General features: G+C 57.1%; 2 protein-coding genes across 3 annotated transcripts; both read right to left on the bottom strand.

The window, feature by feature from the left end:
* Positions 1 to 316: 316 nt before the first annotated feature.
* Positions 317 to 9019, bottom strand: EI24 (EI24 autophagy associated transmembrane protein). Its single transcript, XM_069788255.1, has 11 exons — positions 8899 to 9019; positions 6891 to 7038; positions 5219 to 5364; positions 3518 to 3578; positions 2795 to 2861; positions 2233 to 2357; positions 1960 to 2079; positions 1712 to 1823; positions 1409 to 1520; positions 1227 to 1301; positions 317 to 1099 (listed from the first exon to the last, which is right to left on the bottom strand). Exons 2-11 carry the CDS (start codon positions 6930 to 6932, stop codon positions 910 to 912), a joined length of 1050 nt encoding a protein of 349 aa, XP_069644356.1. The 5' UTR covers positions 6933 to 7038; positions 8899 to 9019; the 3' UTR covers positions 317 to 909.
* Positions 9020 to 10769: 1750 nt separating this feature from the next.
* FOXRED1 (FAD dependent oxidoreductase domain containing 1) lies at positions 10770 to 14326 on the bottom strand. 2 transcript variants are annotated; one of them, XM_069788248.1, is made up of 10 exons: positions 14098 to 14326; positions 13217 to 13455; positions 12984 to 13094; positions 12775 to 12893; positions 12576 to 12670; positions 12243 to 12344; positions 12058 to 12134; positions 11801 to 11949; positions 11268 to 11397; positions 10770 to 11169 (listed from the first exon to the last, which is right to left on the bottom strand). In XM_069788248.1, exons 1-10 carry the CDS (start codon positions 14309 to 14311, stop codon positions 10810 to 10812), a joined length of 1596 nt encoding a protein of 531 aa, XP_069644349.1. In that variant the 5' UTR covers positions 14312 to 14326; the 3' UTR covers positions 10770 to 10809. The 2 variants fall into 2 exon arrangements, with proteins under 2 accessions (XP_069644349.1, XP_069644350.1); XM_069788249.1 differs by lacking the exon at positions 13217 to 13455 and having other exon boundaries at positions 10771 to 11169; positions 14098 to 14232.
* Between the last annotated feature and the right edge of the window lie 35 nt (positions 14327 to 14361).

Here is a 14361-nt window from a genome sequence, read left to right as displayed (position 1 = left end):
TTGGCGGGAGGCGGGGCGGGCGGAGTTGGCGGCGAAGGAGCCGTGACGTGTCCCTCAGGGCTTGGGGAGCCGGCGGGGCGGGGCGAAGAGGATCACGTGGGACGGATGCGGAAGCGGGCCGTCCCCGCCACGTGGGTGGCGCGCCACGTGGGCGCCGCCCAGGGGAAGGCGGCAGGGGCGAAAGGTTCGGGATGGGGTTGGGGCAAGGGGGGTCCCGGGGGCGTGGAGGGGGTCACCGACCGCGCTCCGCCGGCATGAACCCGCCGAGGGGAACCCCCCCCGCCCAGCTCAGAGACAGGGGCAGGCGCAGGAGGGCTGCAAATCGTGATTTCTCCGTTTAATGTTTTCAGTGTGAAAATACTAAAGTTGATAAACCGCGTGTCCCGTCCCGTCGTACCCCCCCCCCCCCCAAAAAAAAAAAAACCCAAACCCAAACCCCACCCCGGAAGGGTTTTTGGTTTTCAACGTCACCGGTTCCCTCCCCGACCCTACAGAAACGGTACATGCACGGAGGGGGGGGGGGGGGGCGGGGGCTTGGCTGCAGCAGGAACTCCCCAAAAATACACCCCCCACCCCCTCCCACCACGACCTGAGTTTGGGCAGACAAGGGGGGGGGCTGCTCCCGTTAAAACGGGGAGGGGGGGGTGTCACAAATCGTTCGGGGGCAGGGGGAGATGGCACGGGGCGAGGGCGGGAGCGTACAAAAGAGTCCGCTGTAAAACACGCGCAGGGCAGGAGCCGGCTCTTTCGAACTCACAAAGGTGTTAAAAATCCAGATTTTCCCCCCAGATTTCTGTCGCGGTGGTGGGGGAGCAAGAATCGACACCAAGGCCCCCCCGGGGGGTCTGGGGACGCTTCCAGGCAGGGTGTCCCCCCCAACTTTGTCCCCTCTCGGGGTTCGGTGGCGGCTCAGTGCCCCGGCTGCACCGTGTGTTTGGCGGGAGAGGGCTGGGGGGAGAGGAGGCGGTCGGAGGAAGAGGAAGTGGAAGAGGAAGCAGAAGAGGAAGCACCGCTCAGGGCAGACTGAAGGTAAACCGTCTTGTGAAAGAGCCTGTTGCTGAGGAAAACCACCAAGGAGAAGAGACGGAGCTGGAAGTGGCTGAAAGGGAAGAGAGCTGGTCAGCTCCCGATTTTGGGATGCTGCCCCCAGAGGGGTTTGGGGGGGGGACATGACACGACGACAAACGGGGGATTGGGAGGGTTGGGGGTGGTGGTGGGATACTCACTAGGTTTTGCCGGGGGTCCTCGCTTCATTGGCGCTGATGATGAAGAGAGGGAAAAGGATGGAAAAGAGGCAACCGCTGGAAAAGGGGAAAAAAAAAAGAAAAAAATAAGAGGGATGCGGGTTGGGTTTGGCGCATGTCGCGGGGGGACACACACAGGGAGAGGGCACAAAATGGCTGCCCACCTGATGATGTAAGAGGATTGCATCGCCGTGAGAAAAGCCAGCGGTAAGCCGAAGCCGAAGTAATAGGGCCAGTTTCTCTCAATGTTGGACAAGCGTTGGTGCATTTCAATTCCTGGCCAGAAACAAAATCCCGCAGAAACGAACCCGCGGGGAGGAGAGACCTCCGTTACGCTTCATCATCCCATATAAAAACGGGAAGGAAAAATCCGCCTCGGATGCCCCGAGGAGGAAAAAAAAAACCCCAAAACGTCAATCCGGAAACATTTCAGGCTCGCAGGGAGGGAGAGTGGAGGCGGCCCTCACCTTTGTTAAACCAGCGGTACTCGAAGCAGTAGAGTGAGTAAAGCAGCGACATATGGAGGAGGCTGACCAGCTGGCCGACGATATCAATGGGGAAGAGGCTCACTATCATCCCCTGGGGATTAAAAATAAAAAATAAAAATTAAACAGCAGCAAGTTGCAGATCGGTGGGAGAGTGTCGCCCCAGAGCAAGAGGTGGGTGACTCGGGCTGGTGGCAGGTTGTTTTTTCGGCGCACGACTGTGATCTCACCTGGATGAGGAACAGCGCCTGCAACAAGAGGTTGAACAACATGTCAGCGATGATTTTACTGACGCTGGGAAAGGGGTGAGGCTTTCTGCCCGAAACTTCGAATGCGAGATCTGCGATGTCCTGAAAAAAAAGAAAAAAAAAGAAGGAAAAGGGGCTTGAGGGAAATGAAATTCGAAAGAGAGGCAGGGGGCTTCAGGAGTTCAAAAGCAGCCGGGACAATATTTGCCCCCCGCCTCATTTGCTTGACGAACAGTCCACGTCCCCATCACCCACCTGAAACCAGATGGCGTTGACGACCTTACTGAGCACAAACAGGGGAAGGACCCAAAGGGCACCGAAAATGGAGGTGAGGATGAACTCCAGCCAAGACCAGACGTCGCCATGTAAGGAAGGGTCACCTTCAGAAGATGGGACAGGGAGAAATGCATGAGGAGCGGCTGTAGGAACCTCTGTGTTTCACATCGCAAATCCTTCCTGGCAGTGCTCGAGGACAGGAGACATCTCTGACCCCAACCTTTGCTCTTCCAAAGAACCTTTCCAGCCACTCGCTTTTTATTTACTCGCAAAAATACACCCGACACCTGTGCATCACGAGGGGCAAAACCCATGAGCCACCTCCCTGCTGTGAGCGGGGTTACCCCTCTCTCTGCTTTTCTACTAAATTAACGATGGCCACGATTAGTACAGGAGGAGAAAAACAGCGCAAGGAGACAGCGGTGCGAGGAACCGCTCAATGGGACAAAGCCTTGGCAGGTTGTGGTGGGCGCTGGGACCCCCCACCCCAACCCACGGATCATTCAGTGCCCCGTAACATGCCGATGGGAAAGGCACTTACCGATGATCTGGGCTGTGACGGACTGAAGGACAGGTATGAATACTCGGTAAAACAAGAAGAGACTAAGCTACAGGGAAAAAGAGACAAGAAGGGTTCTGGGTGAGGTGTTGCATGGTTGTTTCCAGAGCCCCTGTAATTATCGATGCAAAGGCAGACCCTCTGCCTGCTCCTCCACGTGCGCTGCTCTAAAGGCAATGCTCCGTCGACACAGGGGACCAAGGATCTCCAACTAAATACAGCCCAAAATCTACAACCGAGCAGTTTTAACATCTCCGTGCCAATTCCTCGTACCCGGCCGCAGTCTAACAGAAAAACAAAGCCGGTGATTGATCAGCCTGTGAAGCATCTGCTCTGTTAAGGATTAGCCTCACGAAACAGCCATGGTAAGGTCAGAGCTGAGGAAAATGTCTTTAGGGTATCAAGATTCCATTCAGTAAAGCAATATCCCAGACCGCAGGGGAGCAGGAGCTGAATATTCAGGCGAAGAGTAGTCTGAAAGACTTGGAAAAGCAGCACCTTGGGTTTAAGGCGCAGGATTCCCAAGTGAGTCTAGGGTCCTGTATCGCGTCCCTTAAAATACAGTGTCAGGACTGGGAACTTAGTGGCTCCGATGGATTCCCGCAGCCAAGGTGACGGCTCGTCACTGAACGGGTACAAGGGCTGGAGCAGGGCCCTGGTTTTACGGGGTTTTTAACAGAGAAAATACCAAAAACGTCCACTTACCCAGAACACACCTCCGTTCCAGGCACAGCACTGAAATATCCGGCTCACGATCCGGGGTTCGCTGCAGAGCAAGAAGAGAGAGATGGGCGAAACATGTTGAGGTCCCAGCGCCCAGACAAACGTCCCTTAACAAGCAACAACTGCTCCTGCCCTGCATTTCAGACACCTTCCAAACGTCACAGATAACAAGCTCGACGCCAGCAACGCGCCTGGTTTTATCTGCATGGGGGAACCCCAGAAGAAATCCCTGCACGGACTGGCACCAGGTTTCAGCCATTGTGCAGTCTCTAGAAATCAGGAAGATTCTTTCAACCTTTATTAATTCCCCGTATCTGCACTGAAACGGAAGAAACGCAAAGCTTTCTTCCAGATTTTAAAGCCCTTATTAGAGAGATCTTGGGCTTTGTTCTCCTCAAGCTCTTGCCACGATAGAATTAGGGCTTTTCAGGCACTTTTTGTTCTTGGAAGAGGCTGTTTCAGCTCAGGATGGTTTTGGCTTCTCCCTCTTTGCAGCGTATCTACAGACGTGCAAGAGAGCAGCTCTGTGGAACTCTGTAGCACTCTTCCAGTCAGCTTCTGCTACTGAAGGGACTTGGTTACACAGAAAACCAGCAAAATATGACTGTTTAGTCGTGTCCCCCCCCAAATATATATTATTCCTCAAGGGCAGCCCACGTGCAAAGCTGTAGGGACGTCTGGGGAGGATCGGGATCACGGGACATGGACGACTTTTCTGTCATCTTGAGATAAAGTTGGACAACCACCGAGCTAGTCGGAAGAATTTGTAAACACGCGTTGAAAGGTGCATCACTGACCAAACGTCACCGTGTTAAGTACCAGCCCAACTGTAATTAGGGCAGCAGAGAAAGATCTCGGTGCCGTTTGGGAGTCAGACACAAGAACAGATGCTGTTTTGCTCCCACGTGGATGTAATTCTGGCGTTCCCAGCCTTAGTGGATGCAAGCCCTAGAGACGGCTGCGGAACACGGCAAGGCCGGGGGAAAAAAAAAAGATACTCGATCTGCCCCAGACATGTAAATCAGATCCGAGCTGCCGTTTCTTCCCCAATCCCATGGCTACCAATGACAATGACGACGAATCTTTGAAAGGCAGCACAAGTATTCAGGAAGAAACCCAGAAATCCACATTCTTTCAGCTTGTATACCTTCTATTATTATTTCAAACTAATTGCATACTCTTAATTGTCAAACAACATAAACAATCTGACTTGTTATCTCATGGTAACAGCTCCAGTTTCATTACACAGAGGGGGAAAAGGGCATTCCACATCATGTTTTTCGTATTTTTTGTCTCTGCGCTTCAGCGCAATTGAGTTTACGAACCATTTTCAAAGGCACACCACAAGTTCTGCTTTCGCTGACAGCCAGGTCGCAGGTCTCAGACGGTCCTGACAGGTATTTTTATGGAGATCTTCACAAAGTGTGGGCAACAACAATGGCTTTATTTCTTAAACCCTGCTTACCTCAACTTCCCTTTTAGCCAGACTACTGCGATACAACGGGTATTACGAGAGAAAAAAAAGCACAAGAACTGCCAAACCACTATGACTTGCAGGGGTTTTGCAATTCATTGGGCTCTTCAAAGTTCCGGGCAGAGTCATGCTCTCTCTCCCTGCCCTCCACAGACTAAAAGGAGAGAGGCGATTTACCTGATTTATGGCTCGTCAGGCCCCATACTCACTTCTCTTGCTTCTTCTCTTCCATGTGAAACCTCCGCTGGGCGAGCGCGCTGTTTGCTCTCCTTCGCCTCTGCTCTTCCCTTTTCTGCTGGATCCGGGCGTCCAGCTTAGAGATGGTGCAGATGCCCCAGATGGAGTCCTTAATTCCCTGCGGACAGGAGGAAAGGCCATCACGCTCCACCCTGCAGCGACAGGAGGAACGGGCTGTGGCCGACCCAGGACGTCGAAAACCTCCCATTTACAGAAAGGGACTTAAATGTGGCCAGCCTCACTCCCCGGCTAGCAGGCGAAGCTAGCACCGGGCTGAGCTGGAGCCAAGCTTTGGAGCAGCAACGTCGCCTATTTTCCATGGCCCGGTGACCTAAATCACTACACCGTTCCAGCATCTTTAGGAGCAGCAGTATTGGTTTTTTTTTTAAAAAAGGTGCGATTTCTCATCCAATCTCCACTATTTATAACCCTGGCAAAAGCCAAAGAGTCAGATCTCTCGCAGCCCGTTTCTTCTGTCTGGCAGAAAGCCCTTCATCCCCTGCCAGCATTTCTAAGGCCAATAAAACAGAATTCTACAAAACATTTAGGACGTGCAAAGTCCTTGTGTCCTGGCTGTATGTATGAGTTTGATGCTTATGCCTTTACAAATAAAAGCATCTGCCCTTGTCCCAGAAACATCCTCGCATCGGCCACATCCGTGCAAACCTGTCAATAGGAAAGTGCCCAGAAATCTTTGCCTTACTCCTTGTTTAAAAGGACTTCTAGTGCCACCTCCTAGTACTCCATGAGCAGCTGTTTCCAGCTCCAGACGATATCGTACCCATCGTTACCAAAATTTCGCTTCACAATAAAGACCATACAGACGCTCGTGTGAGCCAGGACAGCATCACTACCCAGGTGACCCTCGCAACAGTTTGGTATATGGAATTCTTGACCAAACAGGCTAAATTTTGATGCCAAATGCATGTCTGAAACAGCAGAGCATGCTGCCACTGGTACCTGACGAGGTGGAAATTAATTACACGGGCTGCTCTACCCACTGCTTTACAGACGGCGTGAGAGCATTCTGAAAACGACACAAGTTCTCCCGCTCTAGATCGTGGCCAGTGCACCGCAGATCTGTAAGATCAAACCCGGCAAGTTTTTCAAATCGAGTTACTTCTGAACACGAGTTATTTCTTAGCATCATGTCATGAATGTTTTTAAGGCTGTATTTACACCTGGATGATACAAGACAGCGTGGGAGCACTGAGTTCACACGAAGCCTCATCACCACACCACAGCTGCAATGTTCGTACGGGCTATAAATTAACTTTTGCCCAAAGGAAATCTGCCACAGGTTCAGCAGTGCCCCAGACAAACGCTGAGCCCTTTGCAACAGACACACCACACAACAGCCAGCTTGGGAGGAAATTATTCTAGGAAACACTTGGGGAGCAACGCATCCCACACAGCCTCGTCAAATCTAACCATCATCGGCGAGCGGAAAGCTTGCCTACAGGTATCTCAGCTTTACAAAACTGACGTCTTCGATTAAAATACACCCCGAGCCCCTTTTCTGTGAAATTTTTTAATCTGCCCTTGATGATGCAGGAAGGAGGGTGCTCCCCACAGAAGACCCGCCGTTGTCAAAGCAAACGAGACCAGTCCTGGTGATGGAGGACCCGAAACGCGGAGACTTACCCTGACGAGGTCATGAAGGAAGGTTTTCACGCTGTCTGCCATCTCGACTCCAGCATCACCTCTGGTTCCAAAACTATCAACTACAGGGAGAGGGGAAAAGCCGAACCCAAACCTCTCTCATCCTGGAGAGATGGGAAACGGATGGAGCCTGTGGAGAGAGAAAACACAGGACCGTGGGCAGGCATTAACAGCATCGGTCTGAGCGGGGTAATTACAAGCTAAATCACACGCCCGCGATTTTCAACAGCCTTCCCTGCCCTCACTGCATTCCTGTTGGGCAACCATCCTCGAACACAGGGCCAGAGAAAGGACCCGTCCTGTTAATTCCACAGTATCTTGTATTAACGAACTCGGGGTTTCAAGAACAGCAGAGCCTGTGTTTCTAATGCAGCAGAACATCCCTCCCAACACCATGCTGCGCCGCTCATTTTCGGAAGAGAAAATCCAGCAGACCCAGCCCAGAGAGATGTGAAAACATCTTTGCTAAATCCAATGTTAATTTAACACTTTACAGCTCCGTGCCTCCTCTTCCTCACACGCCAGGTAAGAAACTCGAGGTCTACAATTAGGAGCCTGACAGAAGAAGGGCTGCTCTTGAGCTCTTTGCCCAAAGCAGTAATTACTCCAAACAGCCCTTTGCCAAAAATGTTGCAATGACTCTTCTGCTTCTTGTAAAGCACCACAGAAATACAGACAGCGTCTGAATTATGAAAAAAAAAAAAAAAATCACCAGCTAATAAAACTCATGGAGCTTTTCCACCAGGATTCAAACTGCTTGCTTCTCCTAGGCCAGAGCTACCGGTAGCTCTGGAGCAGGCTGGTGTCGCAAGCCCCAACATATCAGCGTCACTGTTGCTCTATAACGCACAGCACAAGACAGAAACAATTAAAAATAATTAAAAAAAAAAAAAAAGGTTATTCCGAGAGAAAACCTGCCAGGGTTTGAACTGCGCTCCCATGAAGCGGCGAATGCCAGTTCAGTTGAAACTGCGGAATCAGAACTGGCCTCCAGCTTTATTAACATCAAGTTAATCACAGGTGCCTTCACTCTAAAATCAATCCTTTGGAGGCAGAGGCGCTCAGCCCCACGTGCGGCATCGGGGTCTTTTCGCTTTAGCCAGGCGTCCAAGGTCCGGGTCCTGCTGGCAGAGCCGCAGCACAAACAAAGGCAGAAACGAGCTTTTTCTTTGTTCCAGGTGGCCGCGCCTCACCACCCTTTGGGCTCAGAAACGTATGGTGAGACCTGACCGCTGTACAGTTCCAGCTTTTAGAGAGAGCCCTGCCCGATTTATTTTTACCCAGGGGTATTCCTGGGTAACTGGGGGGCACCCCAGAGTGGGGGTCACTGTGGAAGGGGGGGATCCTCATAGCACCCCAGAGGTGCCCAGGATGGGGAACCCAGGCCTGCCCCACACTTACACCGGGGGTAAGGGAATCGTCTCCCTGCACTGTTAATGGGGGTGACCCCCATGGTTTCCAGGGGGGGTGGGGGGCAAACTTATCTCAGAGCTGTTGCTGTGGTTACTGGGGGGGGGGAGGGGGGGCTGGTGACCCCTATAGTTTACACTGGGGGGGGAGGGGGCATTAATTTACCTCAGGGCTGTTCCCACAGTCCCCCTGGGAACTGTGTGTGTGTATGTGTGGGGCATAGTTACCTGAGAGCTGCCCCACGGTCCCCCAGAGGCCCATAGATACCTCAGGGCTGCCTCCACGGTGGCCCCGAAGCCCAAAATCACCTCAGAGTTTCCCCACGAATTCCTCCGGATGCCAAATTACCTCAGGGTTGCCCCACGGATCCCTCGAGACCCGAAATTATCTCAGGGTTGCCCCACGGACCCCTCCGGATCCAAAAATTACCTCAGGGTTGCCCCACGGATCCCCCGAGGCCCACAGTTACCCCAGGACTACCCCCACGGTTCCCGGGGGTGACCCCCACGATCTCCCCCGGGGGGTTCACAGTTACCTCAGGGCTCCCCCTCGCCGCTATCCAACCCCCCCGCTCACTCACCGGCGGCTGCGGGCCGGGGGCCGCACGGCGCGGCAGGGGGCCCAGCTCCCGCCGGCCCGGCCGCCACGCAACGCGCATGCGCCGAAACTCCCGCCGCTGCGCAGGCGCGCCCCGCCCCCTCCCCGCGCGCAGGCGCGCTGCCGCTAGCTCCGCCCCCGCCCCTTTTCCTCCCCGCGCATGCGGACTAGTGCCCCCCGCCGGCAGGGCAGCGCTGCGCCGCCAGGGGGCGCCAAAATGGGCTGGGGGGGGAATGGGGATACTGGGAGTAATGGGGGGGAATGGGGATACTGGGAGTAATGGGGGGAATGGGGATACTGGGGGAAATGGGGATACTGGGAGTAATGGGGGGGGAATGGGGATACTGGGGGGAATGGGGGGGAATGGGGATACTGGGAGTAATGGGGGGAATAGGGATACTGGGGGGAATGGGGGGAATGGGGATACTGGGAGTAATGGGGGGGGAATGGGGATACTGGGGGGAATGGGGGGAATGGGGATACTGGGAGTAATGGGGGGGGAATGGGGATACTGGGGGGAATGGGGATACTGGGAGTAATGGGGGGAATGGGGATACTGGGGGGAATGGGGATACTGGGAGTAATGGGGGGAATGGGGATACTGGGGGGAATGGGGATACTGGGAGTAATGGGGGGGAATGGGGATACTGGGGGGAATGGGGATACTGGGAGTAATGGGGGGGTAATGGGGATACTGGGGGGAATGGGGATACTGGGAGTAATGGGGGGGAATGGGGATACTGGGGGGAATGGGGATACTGGGGGGAATGGGGGGGTAATGGGGAGGATAATGGGGGTAATCGACAGGGAACCAAATTGTTCCCTGACGTTGTGTAATTCGTGTTGAATTAAAAGAAGACAATAAGGCTTACATACCAATCGGGAAGGGGGAAGGGACATACTGTGATTGAGCAAATGCTTTGTGTAAAGAGCAAGGCTTGCTTAAATGTTGCATAAAGGTCACGGGAAAAGGGCAACGGCTATAATTTACCAGGTAAGGGGGTTAACTCTGCCACGACTGCACTTCTCTACATCACCAGACACCCTCCCTTGAGAAGATCGACCGAATCTGCTCAGTAACAAACCTGCACGAGCGAAGAAAAAGGAAGCGGGACAAGGTGGAGACTTACAAGAAAGGGGTGCATGAACTGTATAAAAGAAATGTAACTATAACAGAAAGTTGCGAGCCCTAGGTGGAGCGCGGACTCCCCGGCCGCCCAGCGCTGCTTGCTTGCTATTCTCAATAAATATATGAATTCTATATCGAATTGGCTCTGTCGATTAATAACATGGGGACACTGGGGGGGCAATGGGGAGGATAATGGGGGTAATGGGGGGATAATGGGGACGCTGGGGGAGATAGTGGGGGGATAATGGGGACACTGGAAGGGTAATGGGGAGGATAATGGGGGTAATGGGGGGATAATGGGAACGCTGGGGGGATAGCAGGGGGATAATGGGGACACGGGGGTGGTAATGGGGGGATAATGGGGAGACTGGGGGGGCAATGGGGGGTAATGTGGGGGTAGTGGGGACACTGGGACTGGGGGTGTGGGAACATAATGTGGCTACTGGGGCTGGGGGGGGGGGGTACTGGGGGCACCAGGGCTACATGGGGGGGACGATAATGGAAGCATTGAGCCTGAGGGCACTGGGGGGGATACTGGGGGCAGAGGTGGGGGGAGCATGGCAGCCATGAACGGGCCATACTGGGGTAACGGGTGGGCTGGCGCGACTTGGGCCCCCCCTCCCCCAAATTGAATCCCCCAGCACACTCGCCATCCATCCCTTTTATTTCTGCCGCCGAACCCCACCAACCTCCAGGGTGGTGGTGGGGGGTTTCCCCACCGCCGTGCCTCAGTTTCCCCCCCCTCCGTCGCGACCCTCGCCTCCGTCACACCACCCCATCCTCCTCCAGCGGTTCCCCCTCGGCCAACCTCCTCCATCCCAACCGGCGCAGGTCCAGGCTCTCGTACTGGCCCTTCACCACCAGCTCGGCCACCGCTCTGCCGGCGGCGGGGGCGTGTTGCAACCCGTGTCCACTAAAACCGGCGGCCAAAAACAGATTTTCTAACTTGGGGTGAGGACCCAGCACCCCGTTCCGATCGAAGGCGTTATAGTCGTAGTAGCCCGCCCAAGCCCCCCGGGGACGGAGGGACGTGAAGGCTGGGACCCGACGTGCCAGCCGGGGCCAGATCTGCTCCTGGAAAAAATCGTGGTCCACCGAGAGATCGCCCGGATCCGGCTCTTCCTCCTGGGAAAAAAAAAAAAAAAATTAATTGGGGGGGGGCTGTGTTAAAAAAAAAAACATAAGGGGCGGAAATAATATCGGGGACCCCCCTGCGGGCTCACCTCGGGGGGGCTCATGCCGCCCAGGTAGTTGCCGGCGATGCCGTCGCGGCGAAAATAAGCTCCGGTGGTGTCGACGAGGAGGGGGCAGGAGAAGCCGGGGCCGTCGGGGCAGTGCCAGGAGTACACGTACCTATAGGGATCGGGGGGGCACCCCCCCAAAAAAAATAGGGATGACGGGTTCAGGCTGGCCCCCCCCGCCTCTAAGATGGGGGTGGGAGGTAGGGGCTGGGATGTGTGTGTGCCCCCCACCCAAAAAAAGACGGGAGGGGTGGTGGGTGCTGGGATGTGACACCCCCCCCCAAAAAGCACCGAGGGGTTCACCCTCCCGCTCTTGTGTGCTGGGATGCATCCCCCCACCATGACCCCCCTCCCCCCCCAAAAAAAACCAACTACTAAGGGCTTCACCCACAACAAAGAGGTGATGGGTGCCAGGATGTGACCCCCCCCCCAAAAAGCACCGAGGGCTTCACCCACAACAGAGGGGCGATGCCAAGATGTGACCCCCCCAAAATAAGCCCCCCCCCCCGCCTCACCTCTTCCTGGGCTGGATGGGCAGGGGGGGCTCTGCCAGCCCCCCCGGCAGCCCGGCTGTCTCCAGTAGCTCCCCTGCCCAGGCACCGGCGGCATTAACCACGATGGCGCAGGCGACCGGCTGGTATTCCAGGCTGTCCGGCATGTGGATCTGGGGGGGGGACACACAGACGGGATGGGGATTTGGGATGGTGGTGGTGGTGGTGGGGTCACAGACACTCGTGGGGACCCTTCCACGTGGGATGGGGGACACACTCACGTGGACGTATTTGATGCGGGCCGTCGCCAGTGCTGGTCCCTGCAGCAGCGTCGAGTCCTCAGCCGAGGTGACAAAACCTGGAGGTTTTTTTTTGGGGGGGGGGGGGGGGGGGTGAGACTGGGGGGTCCCGGGGGTGGTGGTGGGTACCCCACTGTTTCCTGCCCCCCCCCCCCCCCACCTCTCACCTCGCACCTCCCCGTTGCAGCTGTGGACCCCCAAGGATGCAGCTTTGCGCCGAAAAGCGTTGAGGAGGGTCCAGGGGTCGAACCAGCCTTCATCCTCCAGACCTGCGGGGGGGGGGGGAGGCACCTCAGTGTGACACCCCCTCCCCCCCAAAATCCCCAATTTTAGCGGGGCTGCACCCCCCCTTCCTCAAATAAACTGAGGATGAAGGATGCACCCGGCTGGGATGGGGATGGAGATGAGGATGGGGATGAGGAGGAGGATGGGAGTGGGTGTTGAGGGGGGGTCCTCACGTCCATCTGTCCTCCCCCCATGCCCCCCCCCCACCCCCGTACCGTAGGATGCCACAGCCACGTCCTCTGTGTCTATCCAGGGGAATTTCGCCTTCAGCTGGGTGGGGGACAGCAGGGCCACCTGCACCCCTTCCTCCCTGGGGACGGCCAGCATGCCGGGGGGGGTGTGTGTCAGGATGAGACACCCCCTCCCTCAAACCCTCCCCACCCCCGGGGGGGGGTTTGTGTCTGTCCTCCCCACCTCTGGAGCTGGACGGTGGCCTCCAGCCTGGCAGCGCTCTGCGGGGGGGCGAGGAAGAGGTACCCCGAGGGTTGGAACTGGATGTCGATGGGGGGCTCGTTCGGCACCCCAAGGTGCTCCTGTAAGGGGGGGGGGGGCCACCCTGGTGAGTGAGGCTGGACCTCCCCTCTCCAACTTACCAACCCCCCAAAAAAATTTACCCTACATACGTTGATGTTGCGGAGGAAGCTGGCGGAGAAGCGGGACATCCGGATGTTTTCTGGGAGGGAAAACTGCTGCCGGATCCCCCCCACAGACAGCACCGTGGAGGCTCGGGAATACTGAAGGAGAGGACACCCCCACCCCACCAAAAACAAACAAAAAAAAACCAAAAGAAAAAGAAGGTGGGGTTCGGGGGGGGGTCCCCGAGGCCGTACCCCACCCCGGGAGGGGGTTGTCTCACCGTGGGGTCCCGCTCCACCACCAGCACCCTCATGCCGTGCCGCTGGCCCTCCAGCGCCTTCAGCCAGTACGCCACCGACCAGCCCACCACGCCGCCCCCCACCACCACCACGTCAGCTTCTTCGGGGGGTCGTGGACCCGGGGGGGTCCCCGGGGGGGTCCAGCCCCCCCATCCGCCCCCCCAGACCGGCAGCTGATCCTTCAGAATCTGACCCAGGCGACCCAGACCTGGCCTCAGCTCTGCTGGTATATTGGGGGGTGGGCTGTCAGGTCTGGGGGGGGGGGCACAGCTGGCAGCCCCCCTGGCACCCCTCAGGACCCCCCCCAGTCCCCTCTGGCACCCCCCCAGTAGCCCCTGCATCGCCTGGGACCTCCCTAGGCCCCCCCAGTTACCTGGGTGCCCTGCAGGCCCCTCTAGGACAACCCCCCCAGGACCTTCTGGCACCCCCCCAGACTCTCTGAGACCCTCCCCAGTCCCCTGGGACCCCCACCAGTCCCTCCCGGGTCCCTCCACTCTGCTGTGGGACCACCCAAGACCTTCCCCAGTCCCCTGGGACACCGCCCCGCAAGTCCTCTGGGACCCCCTAGTCCCCCCTCGGAGCCCCCAGTCCCCTCCGGGCCCCCCCATGCCCCCCCCCAGTTGCCCCTGGGTCCCCTGAAAACTCCCGAGTACCCTCTGGGACCCCCAACCCCCGGAACTCCCCCCAGTCTCCTCTGGGACCTCCCACAGTCCCCCGGGGCCCACCCAAGCCCCGCTGGGCCCCCCCCCAGCGCCCCCCCCATTCCCTGCGGCCCTCCCCATCCCTTTGACCCCCCCCTCCCCCTACCACCTCCCCCCCAAATCTCCACGGGACACCCCCCCCCGGCCCTCCCGGGTCTCACCGCGGAAGATGTCGGAGCTGAGCGGGGCCGCGGTGCGGAGGGGGCGGTCCGGAGACCCCCCCGGTGCCGGGGACCCCCCCGGGGCCCCCCCCCGCTTCGGCGGGCGCAGAGCGCGCCCCCAGCGCAGCATGCCGCCTGGCCACGCCCCCTTCCCCCGCCACGCCTCCTTCCGCGTAACCACGCCCCCGCTCAACCACGCCTCCTCGTCCGTCATTCGCCCGCCGCCCTCCCGCCCCTTTCCCTCCCTTCCGCCAATGGGCGTGC

Source organism: Haliaeetus albicilla, chromosome 7 (genome assembly GCF_947461875.1).
Source record: "Haliaeetus albicilla chromosome 7, bHalAlb1.1, whole genome shotgun sequence".
Lineage (NCBI taxonomy): Eukaryota > Metazoa > Chordata > Aves > Accipitriformes > Accipitridae > Haliaeetus > Haliaeetus albicilla.
The sequence above is the reverse complement of the archived record's forward strand: the minus strand, read 5'-3'. Positions and strand labels throughout refer to the sequence as shown.